Source organism: Mytilus edulis, chromosome 12 (genome assembly GCF_963676685.1).
Source record: "Mytilus edulis chromosome 12, xbMytEdul2.2, whole genome shotgun sequence".
Lineage (NCBI taxonomy): Eukaryota > Metazoa > Mollusca > Bivalvia > Mytilida > Mytilidae > Mytilus > Mytilus edulis.
Window position 1 is genome coordinate 13,522,601 of NC_092355.1, and position 20,890 is coordinate 13,543,490.

Here is a 20,890-nt window from a genome sequence, read left to right on the forward strand (position 1 = left end):
ATAATGTTCAGCAAAGTAAGATTTACAAATAAGTCAACATGACTGAAATGGTCAGATGACCCCCTAAGGAGTTATTGTCCTTTATAGTCAATTTTTAACAATTTTCATAAAATTTGTAAATTTTTATTAACATTTTCCACTGAAACTACTGGGCCAAGTTCATTATAGATAGAGATGATTGTACGCAGCAAGACTGTTTAGTAAAGTACATCACCATCACTAAAACACAATTTTGTCATGAATCCATCTGCTTCCTTTGTTTAATATTCACATAGACCAAGGTGAGCGACACAGGCTCGTTGGTCCCGTTTTCAAATTGTTCTACATTAAGGTCCAAAGGGTTCACACAAAATTGAACTTAGTTTGATTTTAACAAAAATTGAATTCTTGGGGTTCTTTGATATGCTGAATCTAAACATGTACTTAGTTTTTGGAAAGTTTGCTATAGCTTGCTATTGCTACTTTCCTTCGGCGTGGCCTCAAACTTCCGGTTGACAGATTATCGCAATATATTCTGCTCCGAGATAGTGTAGTACTAGTGTTTGAGTTCTGATTCTTGGAAGATTCTTTTAAAATTTTTAGTAACTACTGTTTTGACTGAAAAGATTACAGCTTGAATAAAAAGAAATGAATATTCACCGACGATTCAGATGAATTTAACTTCATTTTGAAAATGAGTATTACAAACACTACTTCGCGGATCTGCCATGCACTGTTAAAAAAATCACAAGAAATCTACGCGAGATTGCGTTTATATTCATTCATGAATCTTTCATGAATGAACATTTCCCCGCTCTACTTTTACCTGTTCACTATATGTACGTACGTAAACGTGGTAAAATCCCGAGTGTATCGAAAGAATCGGCAATGACTGATTAAAATGCGAGAACAAGTTGACATTTAGACCAAGCCGTCGGATAATTGAAAAGTGATAATGGTTTGTTTAAACAGAACACAGATGAAAGAATATAAAATACTCGATAATTATATTATATGTCTAACGTCTCACGCCAAGGACGAGTAAAGGTAAATACTGGCTTTGATAAAAAAATAAATAAAAAATGCATTGTTTTTGTCTAAACATCGATAGGAAGATTTTGATGCCAAAAATCATTTTAAAACATTATTCCGTTATTTAAATACTAATTGTTTCACATTCAAATGTGGATATAAGGAACTTCACTCGTTCAGCATGCTCAAGTGGATCAAACTGACAGCAGAAAAACATTGACCCAACGTCAGTTCTTCTTCAGTCTTCTTCCAATAATTTACATCATACCACTTCTGGTGTATTATTGTAAATTCGTATCATATAGCATCCGTATTAAAAGCAACCGAGTCAGCATCTACTTCTTCGAATATTATAGTTCAGGGTATCAAGACAAGTTCTATAGAAATGATTAAGGTTAATGATGTGTACCCTTTGGCTAAAATGGCTGCATGTTCACCTCAAAATTGAGATAGATTACAGACAAACTGCGCCTGTGCATCTGGAAAAGTTTTAAGGCATACCATGCCCTATATAAATAGATTTCAATTGCTCAAATGTTCTTAACTCATAAGACAATGCTTAATTTCACAACAGCAACTAAATGTGTTACAAGTTATAAGCACCTCTATGAATCGAGTGTTTATAATATTTTTATTCCTGTGGTCATACTGCTGTTGTTATGCTCCCACCGTATTGAGTTTTATCCTTGTTCTGCTGTAAGTATGTACGTCCTTCCCTTACTTGTACGTACATGTGCCTCCGTACATCCCAAAATTCGTTTCTGTTCTCTTACTTTAGTTTGTCTGAACCAAATTATATGAAACTTATACGCAATGATTATAACCACAATTCACAAGTCAAGTTTGAATTTTAGTTGCGTCACTTTTACCATTCTTTATTACACCAGGGTTTTCGATATCACAAACTGGTCAAAACATTTACTAAATTTTATCACCGGTATAAGGAAATAATTCGTAAATATAACTCAACATGCAGACATCTTATACGTTCAGGTATTTCACATCCAAAATTTTATGGAAATATTCTTTATAAAGCACAAAAATGTCAGTATTCTCCTCAGAAACTAACTAATCCTTTAAATAGACTTATTAAAAGGGGATATAGTTACGATACTGTTGTCAGGTCATTAAAGATTGCATATTTTGGCTTTAACATTGATTCACTGATAGGGTCTTTGCATCGGAACTAAACACATTTATTTCTAAAAAAACAGTTGTTGGCATGACACGGGTTATGTTCTTCTCATATATTTTATGATAGTATGATACTAAACCCCTAACGGGAGGGATTGTACCTGATATTCATATGATGAAGACATAATCTTTCAATCAGTTTAATTGAGGTCTGGAGCTGGCATGTCAGTTAACTGCTAGTAGTCTGTTGTTATTTATGTATTATTGTCATTTTATTTATTTTCTTTTGTTACATCTTTTGACATCAGACTCGGACTTCTCTTGAACTGAATTTTAATGTGCGTATTGTTATTCTTTTACTTTTCTACATTGGCTAGAGGTATAGGGGGAGGGTTGAGATCTCATAAACATGTTTAACCCCGCCGCAATTTTGCGCCTGTCCCAAGTCAGCAGCCTCTGGCCTTTGTTAGTCTTGTATGATTTTAAATTTTAGTTTCTTGTGTATAATTCGGAGTTTAGTATGACGTCCATTATCACTGTACTATTATGCATATTTTAGGGGCCAGCTGAAGGACACCTACGGGTGCGGGAATTCTCGCTACATTGAAGACCCATTGGTTGCCTTCGGCTGTTGTTTGCTCTATGGTCGGGTGGTTGTCGCTTTGACATATTCACCATTTCCTTTCTCAATTTTATTTACAAATAGGAAAGTTGCTGGAAATTTAAGTTTTTATTCTCTAACTTTAGTTTGTCTTAACCAAATGCTATGAATCGTATACACAATGCTCATTACCACAAACAATGATCAAGTTTGAATTTTGGTGGCGATAGTTATACCATTTTAGAGTTATTCCCCTTTACATATGTAAAAAATTGCTTAATATTTTCGTTTCAGTTATCTAACTTAAGTTCGCTCAACCAAATGTTATGAAATTTATACAGTGTTAATACTTTAACAATAAAACAAAGATCCATCTTGAATTTTGGTGTAGTAATTTTTACTGCTCTAGGGTTGTGCCTCGTTACAAATGGAACCAGATGCTCCGCTGGGCACATCTTTATACGACCACAGAGGTCGAAACCCTGAACAGTTGGGGCAAGTATGGACACAACATTCAAGCTTGATATAGCTCTGAATTTGGATTGCGATCAAATTTTTGACATAATATATAGGTTTCTAACGCAAAACAAATGTCAAAATCTAACAAATCTATTGCGCAATACTGTGTAATTAGAATGTATACACAATGCTTATTACCCCATAACTCAGATCAAGTACACATTTTGGTAGCGTCATGCACATTTACAGTTCTTGAGTTGTGACCCTTTATAACATTAAATCAAATAATGCTACCGGGGGCATCATTTGTGTCCCATGGACACGTTCCCTATTTTTGATAAAAACCTTTAATATAAATTCACTTTCATTACAGTTGTATTGATTTACGCTACTGTAACTGTCTTATTTATAAAAAAGGATGTGGTATTTGTTTGCAAAGAACCAATGCTATCCAAAAGAGTTTAAAGGAGGAAAATGTATTAATAACTATAAGCCACCATATGGTCGTCAATAATGAGAAATATCTGTACCATATACATGCAGAAAGCTATAAAAGGCCCCGATAGCAAACATGTGAAGCAATTCAAACAAAAAAACTTACGTGTTAATTTACTAAAAACAAATATGAAGGATCTAAATTCTAAACCAATAGAAAAATACTAATTCACAGGCCCTTGATGTTGACATGGCTTGGGTACTTAAAAAGAAATTATCAGAGCTTTCTGTATATTTCAATATTTTAGATCTACAGTTTTAGGTTGCAATAGAAAATATTAAAACTTTTTATGACAAACATGAAAAAAGTGATTTTCGATCATTACTGACAAGACAATGGTTTAGTTTAAAACATCCAAGCTGTGATGAAATAGATTTTTGAAATAATACACGTCTATAACCTTTTTGGAATAATACACAGCTACAATTGCAAACTGTCCAGAGGTGCTATCCAGCACTTTGATTTTATTATGGGCCCAGTTTTCAAGTTGGTCCAAATCGGGGTCCAAAATTAAACTTTGTTTGATTTCAACAAAATTCAATATATGGGGTTCTTCAATATGCTGAATCTAACCATGTATTTAGATCTTTAATATTTAGGACCAGTTATCAAATTGGTCCACATTGAGGTCTAAAGGGTCCAAAATTGAACTTTATTTGATTTCATCAAAAATTGAATTCTTGGGGTTCTTTGATATGATGAATCTAACCATGTATTTAGATTTTGGATATTGGAATACCACAAAGGGGTGGTAAGAATTGTTTTTGGGAGTTATGGCTCAAACCGTCAAGGAATAAGGTGCAAAAAAGGGAAAAGGGTTTCTAGGTTAATGGACAATTACTTAAGTACAAAACATAAATTTAAAAGCCGTGTAAAGTTGGTAATTGAAACTCATTTTAATAGCTAACATAAACTGCTCTTAAATTATGTATATTGGAAATTTGCCAAAAACTTTGTTATTAATAAATTCCATTGGAAATTTGCCAAAAACTTTAGTTTAATGAACTTCATTGGAAATTTGCCAATATAAAATGTTGCATTGGAGTTATCTTTCTTTGTCCAGAATAGTAGTCAAATAAACTTAAATCATGACTGTATGACATTTTATATTTTATGATGTATTTAAATGAGTAGTTATTGTTGAAAACTACATTAGATATTTGAACTGAGATCATTTTTGGAATAAGGGAAAGGAAGAGGTGGAAAGAAATGGTGGGGTTCAATTTTTCTTATTTCAGATTTCAGAAATGAAAAAGAAAATTTCTTCAAATATCAAAGGATTAATATTCAACAGCATAGTGAATTGCTCAAAAGCAAAAAAAAAACATTTTAAGTTTATTAGACCACATTCATTCTGTGTCAGAAACCTATGCTGTGTCAACTTTTTAATCACAATCCAAATTTCAGAGCTGTATCCAGTTTGAATGTTGTGTCCATACTAGCCCCAACTGTTCAGGGTTCGTCCTCTGTGGTCGTATAAAGCTGCACCATGCGGAGCATCTGGTTTCAAATTATGATATGTTGTTTCCTGTGACTAAATGAAGGTCGAGTTTTATTATCACGATTTAAGCTTTTCTTGTTGTTGATTTGTAGACCTTTCATTTATTTTTATTTATTTTTATATTAAGTTATTTTCCTTTGAACAGAATAGTATGAAATAACCAAATTTGTTAATTTCTGAGTCGATTGGTCTCCAGTTTATATTTTGAGTTAATGTAAATGTATGAAAATATACCTCACCTTATGGCTTCTGACCCATGCGAAAATGGTGCAGGATATCACAAGATTTCCCCAGGATATCTCAGGATAATCTTGAGAAAAATCACAGGGCAATCTTGAGATATCCTGACCCTGACATAGGGTTAAACATGGACGGTATTGGAACAAGGATATTCCAAGGATATCCGGGGACCATCGAGACCATAAATTACCTAGTAGAAAATAATGTGATAATCCTGTGCTCCGGATTCTCAGGTCCTGGTCTCAGGAAATTATCCTGATGTCAGGATATACAGATTTGCTTGCATTGAGTTGGCCCTGGGATAATCCTGGTATATCCTGTGAATATCCTGAGAATGTCCTTAGTTCAGGACCAATAAATGTCTTACATGAATTCTATAAGAAATTACAAAATTTGAGTAAAATCCTTTTTTTTTTATTTTTTCTATTTCAAATATTTTCTTAAATTAGTTTAAATCCATATTCCTCATTCTAAGCAAGGGAGGATCCAGCCGTTTCAAAAAGGGCGGTTCCCAACCCAGGATAAAGGGGGGATCCAACTATATGTCCCTATTCAAATGCAATGATTGTCCCAAAAAAAACCAAGAACCCTCCCTTAAGTACGCCACTGATAAGGTAGATGTTTGCCCTGGTACACAGGGGCTCGTTTAGTGAGTCTGATGAGATCTTACTGTCAATCGCGGTATCTTATGTTTTTTATGTAGGTTAGCGACCGCCATTGACTATTTGAATTACATTAGGCAGCAACCATTTGATTTTCGCAGGGTGGGGGGCTACGAATTTTTTGGAAAATAAAGTTTGTTTCTAGTTTTTAGAGAAAAAAATAATTTGTTTTTGACCCTGAGAAAAATAATATGTTTGTTTCACCCTCAGCTGCCACTATATGTTACTGTAATGCTAAAATTGAAAGAATTTGTTTTTCGACCTGTCGTAAAAAGAAATACATTGTATAATTGCGAAAAAAAATCCATTTTTTCAATTTTGAATACTCTTCATGTGCATATTTGTATAATTGATGATTCAGTTTAAATTATGGAGGAGTTATATTGTACAACTAGTTCTTGCGTATTGTAAACTTTGTTTTACTAAATATCTATTCCATATCTTCTCATTCTTTTATATGCTTTTCGAGCGTCACTGATGAGTCTTTTGAAAACGAAACCTGTGTCTGATGCACAAATATTTAAGCCTGGTATCAATGATAAGTTTATTGTAATTGTTTACATTCTCTCATAATAGGAAGCAATGAAGAATCCAAAATTCAGGCAGGACTGTTGAAACAATACAGAGAAATAATTAAAGCACCCATCACAACAGATTTGAATGGACGTATGGATGAATCAACGGAACCAGAAACATCATCTCAGCAGCCTGAAATAAGAAAACATCACGTAACCGCTGAATTGCAAGTTAATACTTCAGAAAGCACACAGCGACCCGACCGATTTTTTGAACAAACAAAAAAGGATCTTGAAAAAATGCTTAAATCTGATGTTAATTCTCATGACAAAGAGGAGTATGCCACATTATTGTTTTGGGATTTTGCTGGAGATGAAGAATTCTATCACACACATCAAACCTTTTTATCTCCAGATGCAATTTATCTTGTTGTAGCAAACCTCAGTGAAGCCGACAACAAAGAAGCACAAGGTAATATTTAACATAAATCAATAATAAAGTAATAGAAAGGCAATTTGTTTGATAGTATACTAGTAGGCTTTGATAAGACAGACATCCAGAATTTGCCGCAGCACAGCTTCTGAAAAGGACATTCTGAGTTTGGACATGATCTGCGATTACTTAATTCAATACTTCAAGCGAACATAAATCATTTTATAACATTTTATAAAGACAAAAAGCTATATTTGGTTAGCAGCTCGCCCTGACAGCACATATATTAGTTATTTATTTATCTGATGTCATCGACGATTGCCATCAGCTATAAACACAATGTACATTAGCATTCTATAAGATTAAGAACAAAATATGTACAGTGACGACAGTAATACAGATCATTTATACTATTTACAACATAAACCTTTCCTCTCAAGTAAAATATGGGGGAACGATACTGACCTGTCTAAAAGCTGAACCTAGTAATAACAGTTCTTTCTATGTTGTGATATCATACTATTGTTTCAGATAAGGGTTATTACCTTTTAAAATGTGTAAACCCTCTGCATTTGTTTGCACCTGTCCTAAGTCAGGAATCTGATGTTTAGTACTTGTCGTTTGTTGATGTGGTTCAAACATGAAACATTCATAACATTTAATTTAATTATTAAAAATAGGCAAAATAAGAGTACCATTGACTTTGTAGATTTATTCTGCTTATGGATGGACTCAATACATTGCTACTGTAAAATGGAAAGTGACGATATCATTAGAACGCAAGAGTATCTTGATCCACCAGTAGTTGTTGTTGGGACTTGGAAAGATGCTATGACCTCACAATCAGGAGAGGTATAGAACATGATTTTTGTATTTCATATTGCCCAGTTATCAGGACCTAGTTGAATCCAAAACCCCTTTCACTTAAGCCTTTTACAATATCAAGTTAATATAAGTCTCATCAGACTTTAACAAAACAGTTCAAAGTGAGGAATTCTTACAGTGTTTTCCCTGTGTTCAAAGCCATCTAGAAATTTGAGTGTTGTTTACTATAATAAGATACTGTTGTAATGATATGCTTATCATATTATGTAATTATAAAAAGTTTTAACATTTTTCAAGCATTTGAATATTACGTGTTTCATGTTTTCAAAGTTATTCAAAATAAAGGCATTTTGTATATCCTTTTTTTAGATTCTAGAAGTTTGTAAAAAAAGTATTTTAACATATACTGAAAATATAACAGAAGATGAACGCAGACATATACGGGATGACGTTGTCATTTCGAATACAGAAGATGACAGCAGTGTTTTTCAGTCAATACGACAAGAAATCTTAAAGATAGCTAGAACATTAAGAACATGGAATAAAGATTATCCTTTAAAATTTATTCAGTTGGAAAAAAGTCTTCATGAGAAGAAAAAAGTGAAACCCATTATTGCCTTTGATGAACTTAAGCAAATCAGTACTGAAACTCCAAAGCCATTGAATGACGAGGAACTTATATTATACTTGAAATATCATCATGATATTAGAGCTTTAGTATACTTTGAGGATCTTCCAGATTATATTATTTTAGATACCCTATGGTTGTCGAATGCCTTTAAGTGTATAGTTAGCGCAAAGAAATTTCGTAATGTTAGCATCAAGAACCAGAAACGATGGGAGGAATTTCACTGCAGAGGGAAATTACACAGAGAAGTTTTAGAAGATATATTCCAAAAAGAACATAAGTCATTGTACAAACACAAGGACCATATCCTGAATGTTATGGAGAAATTTGACATTCTAATACATCCAAACATATCAGAGACACATCTGCCGGATTTACAAACTTGCTATTATGTACCCTGTATGATTAAAGAAGAACCAGAGTCTGACATTTATGAAATGTTTAATGTAACAACAAAGAACTGTCAAAAATCCATTTGGTTATGTTTTAAATTTAGCTTTCTCCCACCACATCTAAAAAACCATTTAACTGCTTCACTATGCCGAAAGTATGATATTGCAGAAGTGGGTGTCCTTAAACAGAAGAAAAAGCAAATTGCACTTTTCAGAAGCACTGTGGTTTTTGAGTTACAGAAGAACAAAATGAGAAAATTGCTTGTTATGACATGCCAAAATATCATTCAAATTCAGGTTTTAGAATTTGGGAAAGAAGTTAAAGCAGGATTGTATAGTTATGTTGCTGACTATGTGACGGATGAAATTAACAAAATTATAAGTTTGCGATTCAAGATGTCAAATGTGATCATTGAGAAAAAATTGGAATGCGGCCTTACAGAGCCAGAGTCTGTTACAGGATCAAATTACTTTAGTGAGGAGAAATTTGCAGAATATTACTGTGACACATGTAAAAAGTAAAAACACAAAAATACTGAACTCCGAGGAAAATTCAAAAAGGAAAATCAAAAATCAAAAGGCAAAATCAAAAATCCAAGCACATCAAACGAATGGATAACAACTGTCATATTCCTGACTTGGTACAGGCATTTTCTAATGTAGAAAATGGTGGATTGAACCTGGTTTTATAGCTAGCTAAACCTCTCACGTAAAGCAGCACACAGGTTCAATGATGAATGGTTAGAAGTACAAAATACAGAACTATGCGTAAGTGATATATTCTAATATCATGAATATTGCAAATATATTAAAAAAGAAGATGTGGTATGATTGTCAATGAGACAACGCTTACTCTCCGCAATGTACATTTCCTAGTTATTTTCTCCATGCGAATCTTAGTGGGCAACATATCTATGCAAAATTCAGCAATTTATCAACCGGTAATATGCTCAATCGTTTTCAATAATAATTAAATGCGACAGTCCATTATATTGATATTGATAAGTTAGCAAAACCAACAGACATAATAGGTTAAAATGTCAAAAACCGGTGTAAAGTAGTCAACATTGTGTTATTATCTTGATTATGGCCTCATTTAAAACAACTTTGCGACAAAGAAAAACATGCGACATAAGGACACTCTATTAAAAAATCACATTAGTATAATTAATCACAAGAATACTAAAAATGACTATAATACTAAAAATCATTAATTCATTTAATACAAAGTTTCATACAAATTACAGCTTCTCCTTGCTGGAATGAAGTTCCCATATTTGCAATAACTGTCCAGGTTTCGATTTCTATCAATTTGTGCCCGCGGCGTATATTATTGTGTTTGTGCCATGGAATTGTCTGGTTTTTGTTTGTGTTTTTTTTTTTTTTTACTTCTTGACCCCTTGACATCTAAGTATCTTCTTCATGTCTTCATAAAGTATATAAATAGAAAGGGATAAACGAAATTCCCTAAAACATGATATACATGTACACCAACCAGCAAAACCTGACTCATTCAGAAAGGGCCATACAATAGAAGACAAACACCTCTAAAAGGATGCATGGCAAAATTTCTTTATATATAAGCACCAAAATATTATAAAACATGAAGATATTTTTAGTAAGAATGATAAACAGTTTTGATGGCGCTGTTGTGTCAAACGGGAGCATAACATACTACCTTTGACTGTCCTTCAGTCTGTCTGTTGGTATGTCTGTCCATCACATTTTTGTTTCCGCAATCATTTATGCAAGTTTTATGAACCCCGGACAGATTTCGAATTTAAGCAATGAGTAAATTTACCGTTCATAGTAGAGTTGTGCCCTGTGGTATTTTGATTTTCGTTTCTGCACACTAACTTCAATTTTCGTCATACAACATCCAATTAACTAACAGAGACTAAGAACCAAAACTAGCATACAGAGTTTGAATATAAGCAGTGACTTCTTTACCATTCTAGAGTGTTGGCCTATTTTTTAAGACCGCAAAAATTGAACATTATTTTGGTCGTATATTGGTATCACGTTGGCGTCGTCGTCTTCGTCGTCGTCCGAATACTTTTAGTTTTCGCACTCTAACTTTGGTAAAATTAAATAAAAATCTATGAAATTTTAACACAAGGTTTATGACCACAAAAGAAAGGTTGAGATTGATTTGGTGAGTTTTGGTCCCAACAGTTAAGGAATTAGGGGCCAAAAAGGGCCCAAATAAGCATTTTCTTGGTTTTCGCACCATAACTTTAAGTTTAAGTAAATAGAAATCTATGAAATTTTGACACAAGGTTTATGACTACAAAAGGAAGGTTGGGATTGATTTTGGGAGTTTTGGTTCCAACAGTTTAGGAATCAGGGGCCAAAAAAGGCCCAAATAAGCATTATTCTTGGTTTTTGCACAATAACTTTAGTATAAGAAAATAGAAATCAATGAAATTTAAACACAAGGTCTATAACCACAACAAATAGATTGGGATTGATTTTGGGAGTTGAGGTCCGAACAGTTTAGGAATAAGGGGCCGAAAAGGGGCCCAAATAAGCATTTTTCTTGGTTTTCGCACCATAACTTTATTATAAGTAAATAAAAATCTATTAAGTTTTAGCACAAGGTTTCTGACCATAAAAGGAAGGTTGGGATAGATTTTTGGAGTTTTGGTCCCAACAGTTTAGGAATAAGGGGCCCAAAGGGTCCAATATTTAACTTTGTTTGATTTCATCAAAAATTGAATAATTGGGGTTCTTTGATATGCCAAATCTAACTGTGTACGTAGATTCTTAATTTTTGGTCCCGTTTTTAAATTGGTCTACATTAAGGTCCAAAGGGTCCAAAATTAAACTTAATTTGATTTTCACAAAAAATGAATCCTTGGGGTTCTTTGATATGCTGAATTTTAAAATGTACTTAGATTTTTTATTATTGGCCCAGTTTTCAAGTTGGTCCAAATCGGGGTCCAAAATTAAACTTTGTTTGATTTCATCAAAAATTAAATAATTGGGGTTCTTTGATATGCCAAATCTAAATATGTATGTAGATTCTTAATTTTTGGTCCCGTTTTCAAATTGGTCTACATTAAAGTCCAAAGTGTCCAAAATTAAACTAAGTTTGATTTTAACAAAAATTGAATTCTTGGGCTTCTTTGATATGCTGAATCTAAACATGTACTTAGATTGTTGATTATGGGCCCAGTTTTCAAGTTGGTCCAATTCAGGATCCAAAATTATTATATTAAGTATTGTGTAATAGCAAGAAATTTTCAATTGCACAGTATTCAGCAATAGCAAGAAATCTTCAATTGCACAGTATTGTGCAATAGCAAGAAATTTTCCATTGCATAGTATTGCGCAATAGCAAGAAATCTTCAATTGCACAGTATTGTGCAATAGCAAGTATTTTTAATTGCACAGTATTGCGCAAAAGCAATAAATATCTAATTGCACAATATTGTGCAATAGCAAGAAATTTTCAAGTGGAGTTAATTTTCTTTTTCCAGAATAGTAGTTGAATCAACTTAAATCATTGGTTTATACAATATACAATGTATATTCACTTTTACTACCAACTGATAAATTAAAACAATCTTTACCATTCAGTGATAACAAGCACTTTTTTACATTTTTATATTTTATGATGTATTTAAAGGAGTAGTTATTGTTGCAAACTCCATTGGAAATTCGAATTGAGATCAGTTTTGGAATAAGGGAAAGGGGGATGTGAAAACAAAAATTGCGGGGGGGGGGTCAATTTTTCTCATTTCAGATTTCATAAATAAAAAGAAAATTTCTTCAAACATTTTTTTGAGAGGATTAATATTCAACAGCACAGTGAATTGCTCAAAGGCAAAACAAAAATTTTAAGTTCATTAGACCACATTCATTCTGTGTCAGAAACCTATGCTGTGTCAACTTTTTAATCACAATCAAAATTTAGAGCTGAATCCAGCTTGAATGTTGTGTCCATACTTGCCCCAACCGTTCAGGGTTCAACCTCTGCGGTCGTATAAAGCTGCGCCCTGCGGAGCATCTGGTTAACTTTTAAAATTGCAAAGATTGAGCGCGGGCATTTGGGTTCTCAGACACATTTTTCTTTTATTTATTATTTAAGTTGTCCGAGGCTACCAAAGATGATTCCGATTCTAATTCTTCTAAAGACGGGAATAATGAGAATTCAATCACAAAGGTAAGGAGCATATGCTAAAAATTTGACAACGTAACCGAACCTTGTTTTGCGAATCTTTATAAAATAACTAATCGAAGAGCTCAAATAGAGAAAAATATTCAACGAGTGACCGAACAACACATTAATTCACAAATGCGAGTAGCACATGAGTTAATTTATCAGTTTTGTTCGGTCAGGAGTTGAATATTTTTCGATATTTGAATTCTTTAATTAGTTATTCTTTTTATTACATTGGCAAATGTCTTTTTTTTTAAAGAAATTAATGTAAAACATGTAAGGAATTATATCTTTTTTCTACGTATTCAGAATTTGTTTTGATCCGCCGTTATTGACATTTTGACAATGCCTATTGTTGTATGAATAACCACGTTTATTTCACATGTGAAATTATCGGTATTTATCTAACTGGGAAATCAATGTAATTTATTGCAACCAATGTAATAAATAGTAAAAAATTGAAAACAACACGTTTAATAATTTCTTGTGTCCGAAGCGCTTGTCTGGATTTACCTTCATCAAGTTCATCAGGAACGCTCAAAGCCAAACATTTGAAATCCGAAGATAGTAAGTACCGAAAATCGTTGAATAGCTATATGTCAAAAATACCTAAAATAAATTGCCAAATTCATCTAAAGCCAACTTTGCCTTAGAGAGTTGTAACCTTAGTTTCATAATAATTTCAAAATTTATTAATACATGTACTAATAAATTTATCACTGTTGGTGAAATAGTTTATTGGAAAATATTAACAAAGACTAACTAGATTACTCACTATAATTATGAACACACAAACATTGTTGTTGCTTTCATTATTTAAAACAAAAATAGAAACAAAAAGGTTAATCGTAGGATAAAAAGAAATAAAAAAGATGCACATCTCTGTAGTAAGATGTCTAAGTACTGTTATGACTTTTGATTTTGGTTTAACATTTAGATAAGACAATGTATTTATCAAATATCCCAAACTAATTCGTTGACACATATAAATGATGAGAGATAATGTCATTGGCAAACTTATTTATATTTTACCCTTTTTAATAGCAGTTTAAATTAAAAAGATTCGATTTTTTTATTCAACCATTTTTGTCAAGCCTTCGACTTTAGTCGACAAAGCGAGACTAAGCGATCCTACATTCCGTCGTCGTCGGCGGCGTCCACAAATATTCACTCTGTGGTTAAAAATTTTGAAATTTTACAGTAATAACTTTCTTAAACTATACTGAATGTCTACCAAACTTGGACAGAAGCTTGTTTATGATCATAAGAAAGTATCCAGATGAAGTAAATTTTGTAAAAATAAAATTCCATTTTTTCCTTATGTTACTTATAAATGGACTTAGTTTTTCTGCGATGAAACATAACATTCACTCTGTGGTTAAAGTTTTTAAAATTTTAATAACTTTCATAAACTTTCCTTGATTTGTACCAAACGTGGACAGAAGCTTGTTTATGATCATAAGATAGTATCAAGAAGAAAATTTTGTAAAAATAAATTTCCACTTTTCCGTATTTTACTTATAAATGGACTTAGTTTTTTTGCCAGAAACAAAACATTCACTCTGTGGTTTAAGTTTTTAAAAAATTTTTAATGTTCTTAAACTATCCTGGATTTCTTCCAAACTTAGACAAAAGCTTGTTTCTGATCATAAGATATTATTCAGAAGTAAATTTTGTAAAAAAAAATCACTTTTTCCGTATTTTACTTATAAATGGACTTAGTTTTTCTTCCAGTTAACATTACATACAGTCTGCAGTTAAAGTTTATAAAACATTTATTAGATTCATAAACTATCCTGGATTTTTTTACCAAACTTGGAAGTTTCTTTCAATCAAAAGACAGTATCGAGAGGGAAATTTTTATTGATATTTTTCCTCATTTTTGTTGAGTCTGCGATTAACAGCAAAAGTAGGCGAGACACTGGGTTCCGTGGACCCCTTAAGAATTTTTTATTGAATAAATTTATTGTGTTTATACACTGTAAGTTTGGAATTAATTGCGAGCATTTTATTTATGATGCAAAAGATATAACGTCCAAGTATAATAAGAACGCGTAGTTGATATTTAATACTTACAAAATAAATTTACCCTGTGTAGATTTTCGTTAAATCATTCACAATTTAACTCGCATTAATATATGCACGCAATAATTTCTAAATTTACAGTATCTATCTGAATGTTTGTGTATGCCCCACTTAAGGGCAATATGTGGTTTGGTCTGTGGGTCCGTTTGTCCATCCGGTTTGTTCCTCTGTTCGTCCAACCTTATGGAACAAAATGTTCTTTCCAGGGAACTATCGGCCTAGCCAAGATCAGATGTGCATTTCATATTGGGTCTATGTTATAGGCTTGTAAAGACAAGAAGATAAACTTTACATAAGTAATACATCTTTGAACTGAAGAAGGGAATAGGGTTTCACAATGAATATCAAATATCATGTATAGGTGTTACCGTTTTGAAAAAAAAAAACACTAAAATACACGCTGAAAATGGCCAAAATTTCACGTTACGTTATTTCATTCAAAATTTCGCTGTTTTTATCAATTGATAGTTAATAAGTGAACTTAATTTGAACTACATTATTGGTTCACTGTAATAGACAATTTATTCATCTTTCTTTTACTGGTTGTTGCAACAAAAAATCTTCAGTGGTTATACAAAGTTATGATAAAAAGTTGAATACTATGTGTTTGTTATGAAATTTTGTACTTTTGTTTTTAGCTTGCTCAGTGTAGTGATAAAAGAGAAAAATAAATCAAATTTATGCTATTATGTGTTTTGTTTTATCTTCTAGTATATACATTATCAAAAACTACCTCATTTATCAAAATTGCAGTACCCTAGCTGGAGATTTATGCCATCAAAGTTGGATATACAAATAAAGTGAAAAAATGTCTTGTCCTTAGACATGCATTCCCTAGTAAACTGGAAGCATAATTACATTTATGTTGCATTGCTAAGTTCCTGTTCTTTTGTAAATTTGAAAACACTACTCACATTTTTTTCTACCATCTATAAATAGAGGAAAAAATTCAAAAATATGTCAGAATGCCTTGTCCGTAGACACATGTCTTGTCCATAGACATGTCTTTTTATCAATATTGCTTGACTTTATGGGTCTTAATTAGTCATATGTGTTGTGTAAACTGAGATATATCTTATTTTAAATAAATAAATGGTAATTAAGTGTTCTCAATTTGTGTAAAATTACTTTACAGGAATGGATTTTAAAAAGTGTCAGATTATCAGTCATAAAAAGCATACCTTATTTTACCTCAATATTGTTTTATTCCAGTTGCTGCATACCTTAAATGATAAACTGAACGAAGAAAAAGTATTTCTCTCTCTAACTTAATCTTTTGCATTTCAGTATTAACAGCTGATGAGGAAGTGTCTACGGACAAGACACTTGTGCATAACAAGTATTTAATTCAATTATTTGTCTGCTTTAGAACTTAAATCTTATTTATAGGTGATGAAAGTTATCTATTCAAATTAAAACTCAGTATTTTCAACATAAATATAGTCGCAATTAATTCTAACAAATTTTTTTTTAACTGAAATTGTCTTGTCCGTAGACATTACCACAATATATTTGTATCCAATTTCCTTGAGTTCAGCCTAATTTGATAGGTAAAATGTATGTTATTTTTTCAAGAGAACACATTCAACTTTGTCAAAATTGAGTTTTAATAATAGTTTGATTGTTTTAAACAGTCAGATATATGGATTTCAGTCAAAAGAATGTGTCTTCATTTTGGCTTAATCAATAAATTATTGAAATATGTAAAGAATTATGGGTACATTTTTATACGACCGCAAATTTTGAAAAAATTTTCGTCGTATATTGCTATCACGTTGGCGTCGGCGTCGTCGTCCGTCGTCCGAATACTTTTAGTTTTCGCACTCTAACTTTAGTAAAAGTGAATGGAAATCTATGAAATTTTAACACAAGGTTTATGACCACAAAAGGAAGGTTGGTATTGATTTTGGGAGTTTTGGTCCCAACATTTTAGGAATTAGGGGCCAAAAAGGGCCCAAATAAGCATTTTCTTGGTTTTCGCACTATAACTTTAGTTTAAGTTAATAGAAATCTATGAAATTTTGACAAAAGGTTTATGATCACAAAAGAACGGTTGGTATTGATTTTGGGAGTTTAGGTCCCAACAGTTTAGGAATTAGGGGCCAAAAAGGGACCCAAATAAGCATTTTTCTTGGTTTTCGCACCATAACGTTAGTATAAGTAAATAGAAATCTATGAAATTTAAACACAAGGTTTATGACCATAAAAGAAAGGTTGGGTTTGATTTTGGGAGTTTTGGTCCCAACATAATAAGGGGTCCAAAGTGTCCAAAATTAAACTTTTGTTTGATTTCATCAAAATTGAATAATTGGGGTTCTTTGATATGCTGAATCTAACTGTCATGACTGTGTATGTAGATTCTTAACTTTTGGTCCCGTTTTCAAATTGGTCTACATTAAGGTCCAAAGGGTCAAAAATTAAACTTAGTTTGATTTTGACAAAAAATGAATCAGTTAGGTTCTTTGATATGCTGAATCTAAAAATGTACTTAGATTCTTGATTATTGGCCCAGTTTTCAAGTTGGTCCAAATCGGGGTCCAAATTAAACTTTGTTTGATTTCATCAAAAATTGAATAAATGGGGTTCTTTGATATACCAAATCTAACTGTGTATGTAGATTCTTCATTTTTGGTCCTGTTTTCAAATTGGTCTACACTAAAGTCCAAAGGGTCCAAAATTAAACTTAGTCTGATTTTAACAAAAATTGAAATCTTGAGGTTCTTTGATATGCTGAATCCAAAAATGTACTTAGATTTTTTATTATGGGCCCAGTTTTCAAGTTGGTCCAAATCAGGATCTAAAATTATTATATTAAGTATTGTGCAATAGCTATATATATAGCAAGTCTTTTCAATTGCACAGTATTGCGCAATGGCAAGAAATATCTAATTGCACAATATTGTGAAATATCAAATTTTTTTTTAATTAGAGTTATCTTTCTTTGTCCAGAATCAACTTAAATCTTTGTTATATACAATATACAATGTATATTCACTTTTTACTACCAACTGATAAATTAAAATAATCTTTACCATTCAGTGATAACAAGCAGTTTTTTTACATCTTAATATTTTATGATGTATTTAAATGAGTAGTTATTGTTGCAAACTCCATTAGAAATTTTAATTGAGATTAGTTTTGGAATAAGGGAAAGGGGGATGTGATTAAAAAAATTGGGTTCAATTTTTCTCATTTGAAATTTCATAAATAAAAAAGAAAATTTCTTCAAACATTTTTTTGAGAGGATTGATATTCAACAGCATAGTGAATTGCTCTAAGAGAAACAAAAATTTTAAGTTCATTAGAACACATTCATTCTGTGTCAGAAACCTATGCTGTGTCAACTATTTAATCACAATCCAAATTTAGAGCTGAATCCAGCTTGAATGTTGTGTCCATACTTGCCCTAACCGTTCAGGGTTCAACCTCTGCGGTCGTATAAAGCTACGCCCTGCGGAGCATCTGGTTATATTTTCCAATATTTAAAAAACACAGCTTAAAATTTAATTGGTAACTTTTAATCTTAACTTTAACAATCATCTTTGAAAGCATTTGATTGAATATCAATAAAATGTCTTGTCCGTAGACATTATCAAAATGTATTTGTTTCCATTTTCATCGAAGTTAAGCATCATTTGATAGATAAACCTGATAAAATGTTGGTTTTTTTTTCAAGAGAACACTTTCAGCTAAATCAAAATTAGGTTTTAATAATGCATTTCATTAAATATGAATACAATGTCTTGTCTGTAGACGAAACATACAAATTGTATTGCTAAGTTTGATTGTTTATTGTAAGAATATGCATCAAGTTATTTTAATGTTCTATACACATGATACTCCAAAAGAAAGGTTTTTTTTGGAAGTTTTGTTATTTATAGATAAGTTTAGATACAGTTTTATCAGATAAGATTAATGATCAAAGAAAGCTACTGTTGTTTGAAAGAACTGTGAGTTAAACATGTTCTTGTCATTTTTTTCAATTAAAATGTTTGATATTCAATAATTCTAAACATATTTTGTTGTCTTTGTCATTGACCAAAAATCTGACACTGGTGACCATGTCTTGAAGGCAACCATTAAAGAAAATTATACAGTTTTTAAACACCATTTATTTAATAAAAATATTAAATATTTCTTCCCAAAACTGCATGTAATTATATAAATGCTTCCAGTGTTAGCCTAACGATGGCAATTTTTCATAATTTAAACCATTTTTGAACCAAAATATCAAAAGAGTTTTTCCCTGAGGTGATACTCATTTTTGATTTCATGTGAAACACAAAATGCACATCTAATTGTGGCTAGGCCGTTTACTACAGAAATTGGAACAAGAGATGAATCATCATATCTAGACAAATATGGTTGACTGTATAACAGATTGTAATTGTTATTTGTACAATGAATGTTACCCTTCTATATAGCACACATGCATGTTGTTCTAATATCATAACCAATGAATTGTATTTCTGGAAGTAACCTGTTGAACTTAAATAATACCCGATTATTCTTCATCACTGTTAAATGTGGCAGGCATGTTTTGTTAGACATCTACAGTGTCCCCGTATAGCTTAAATTTAATATGAAATATGACAATACATTAATTTTCAGTCATCTCTGGTTTGTCAAACTCCTAGAAATAAAAACAATAATTTCATCAGGTTGACAATTCATATTACATCCACAATAAAAGACAAATTTGACAAATTGTAGGTGCGTGTACGTGTCAAAACTGATTTGAGAGTATCATCAAACGCATCTGGGTCCTCAAGAACAGGCAGCTTGAAAGGGGTATGTAACTATTCTAATTTGCACATCTGAATATTATAAATTGCTTAATAGTAAAAAAAAAAACTTTTTGAAACACTAGCCAAGTGGTTTTTGATTGTGCTGGCCGACAAAACATCCAACAATGTGATGGTGGTATGACGTAAATACTTCATGAAAGTTCTTTTCAATAAAATTATATATTCAGTTTTAGGTCAGTGCTCTCTATTGAAAGTCATATGGTATACACTCATATCAGAACCTCATAACAGCTTAACGCCAATTCTGAACAGTTGGAGGTTTCTACTAAGTATCCCGGTATCTAGTTAGTGTTCCACAGCTAATCTTTCAGTCCTTTTAACACGTTCCTTAATCCTATCAAAAACTTATCATGAATAATTACTTTAATATTGCTAAATACATTTGAAAATTTTTAACTTTTCTTGGAAGTGTTAAAAAATCTTTAGATGTTTTAGATAAATAACGTTCTTTTGATGGTCCTTTTGATTCTGTTGACATTTTTGAATTTCTACTCTTGAAGGTGTCAGGCCATCAATTACTCCCTCCAATTTAGAACGTTTGTAAAGTTAACGCTACTCTGACACAAAATAGTGCTTTTGATGTCATTGTTTACTTAAACTAACCAACACATTTGCAGAAATGAAAATTCATGGAAGAGAAATATATTAAGACCCTTTTGAGCCAAAAAATCACTTTTGTTTGCATTTAAAATTCAGGATTAATGCTCTCTATAGTATAGGGGTTATTGTTGGTCAGTTTTTTCTTCTAAAGTGTTAAAGGTATGTTGAAAATTAGCATGTAGAAAGCTTTTACATGTACAATTCCGGATATACCTCGTTTCTATGAAGTTAAACTTAAGCTGTGAAATTTGCAAAATTCAGTTGAACAGATAGGAATTGGTAATCTGACACCTTTATACCAAACATCCACACAATTTTAATAAACATTTTTTTTT

The 20,890-nt window shown here is 31.9% G+C and overlaps 1 protein-coding gene across 2 annotated transcripts in view; it reads left to right on the forward strand.

Annotated features, from left to right (window-relative positions):
• LOC139497187 (probable serine/threonine-protein kinase roco8) overlaps nucleotides 1-20,890 on the forward strand; it is a 56,829-nt gene that overhangs the window by 25,386 nt on the left and 10,553 nt on the right. For both annotated transcript variants that reach the window (XM_071285279.1, XM_071285280.1), the window contains 6 exons: nucleotides 6,681-7,091; nucleotides 7,762-7,904; nucleotides 8,247-9,408; nucleotides 9,607-9,665; nucleotides 12,991-13,065; nucleotides 19,861-19,938. In XM_071285279.1, coding sequence (XP_071141380.1) covers nucleotides 6,681-7,091; nucleotides 7,762-7,904; nucleotides 8,247-9,408; nucleotides 9,607-9,665; nucleotides 12,991-13,065; nucleotides 19,861-19,938 — 1,928 coding nt within the window. The remainder of the gene's footprint in view (nucleotides 1-6,680; nucleotides 7,092-7,761; nucleotides 7,905-8,246; nucleotides 9,409-9,606; nucleotides 9,666-12,990; nucleotides 13,066-19,860; nucleotides 19,939-20,890) is intronic.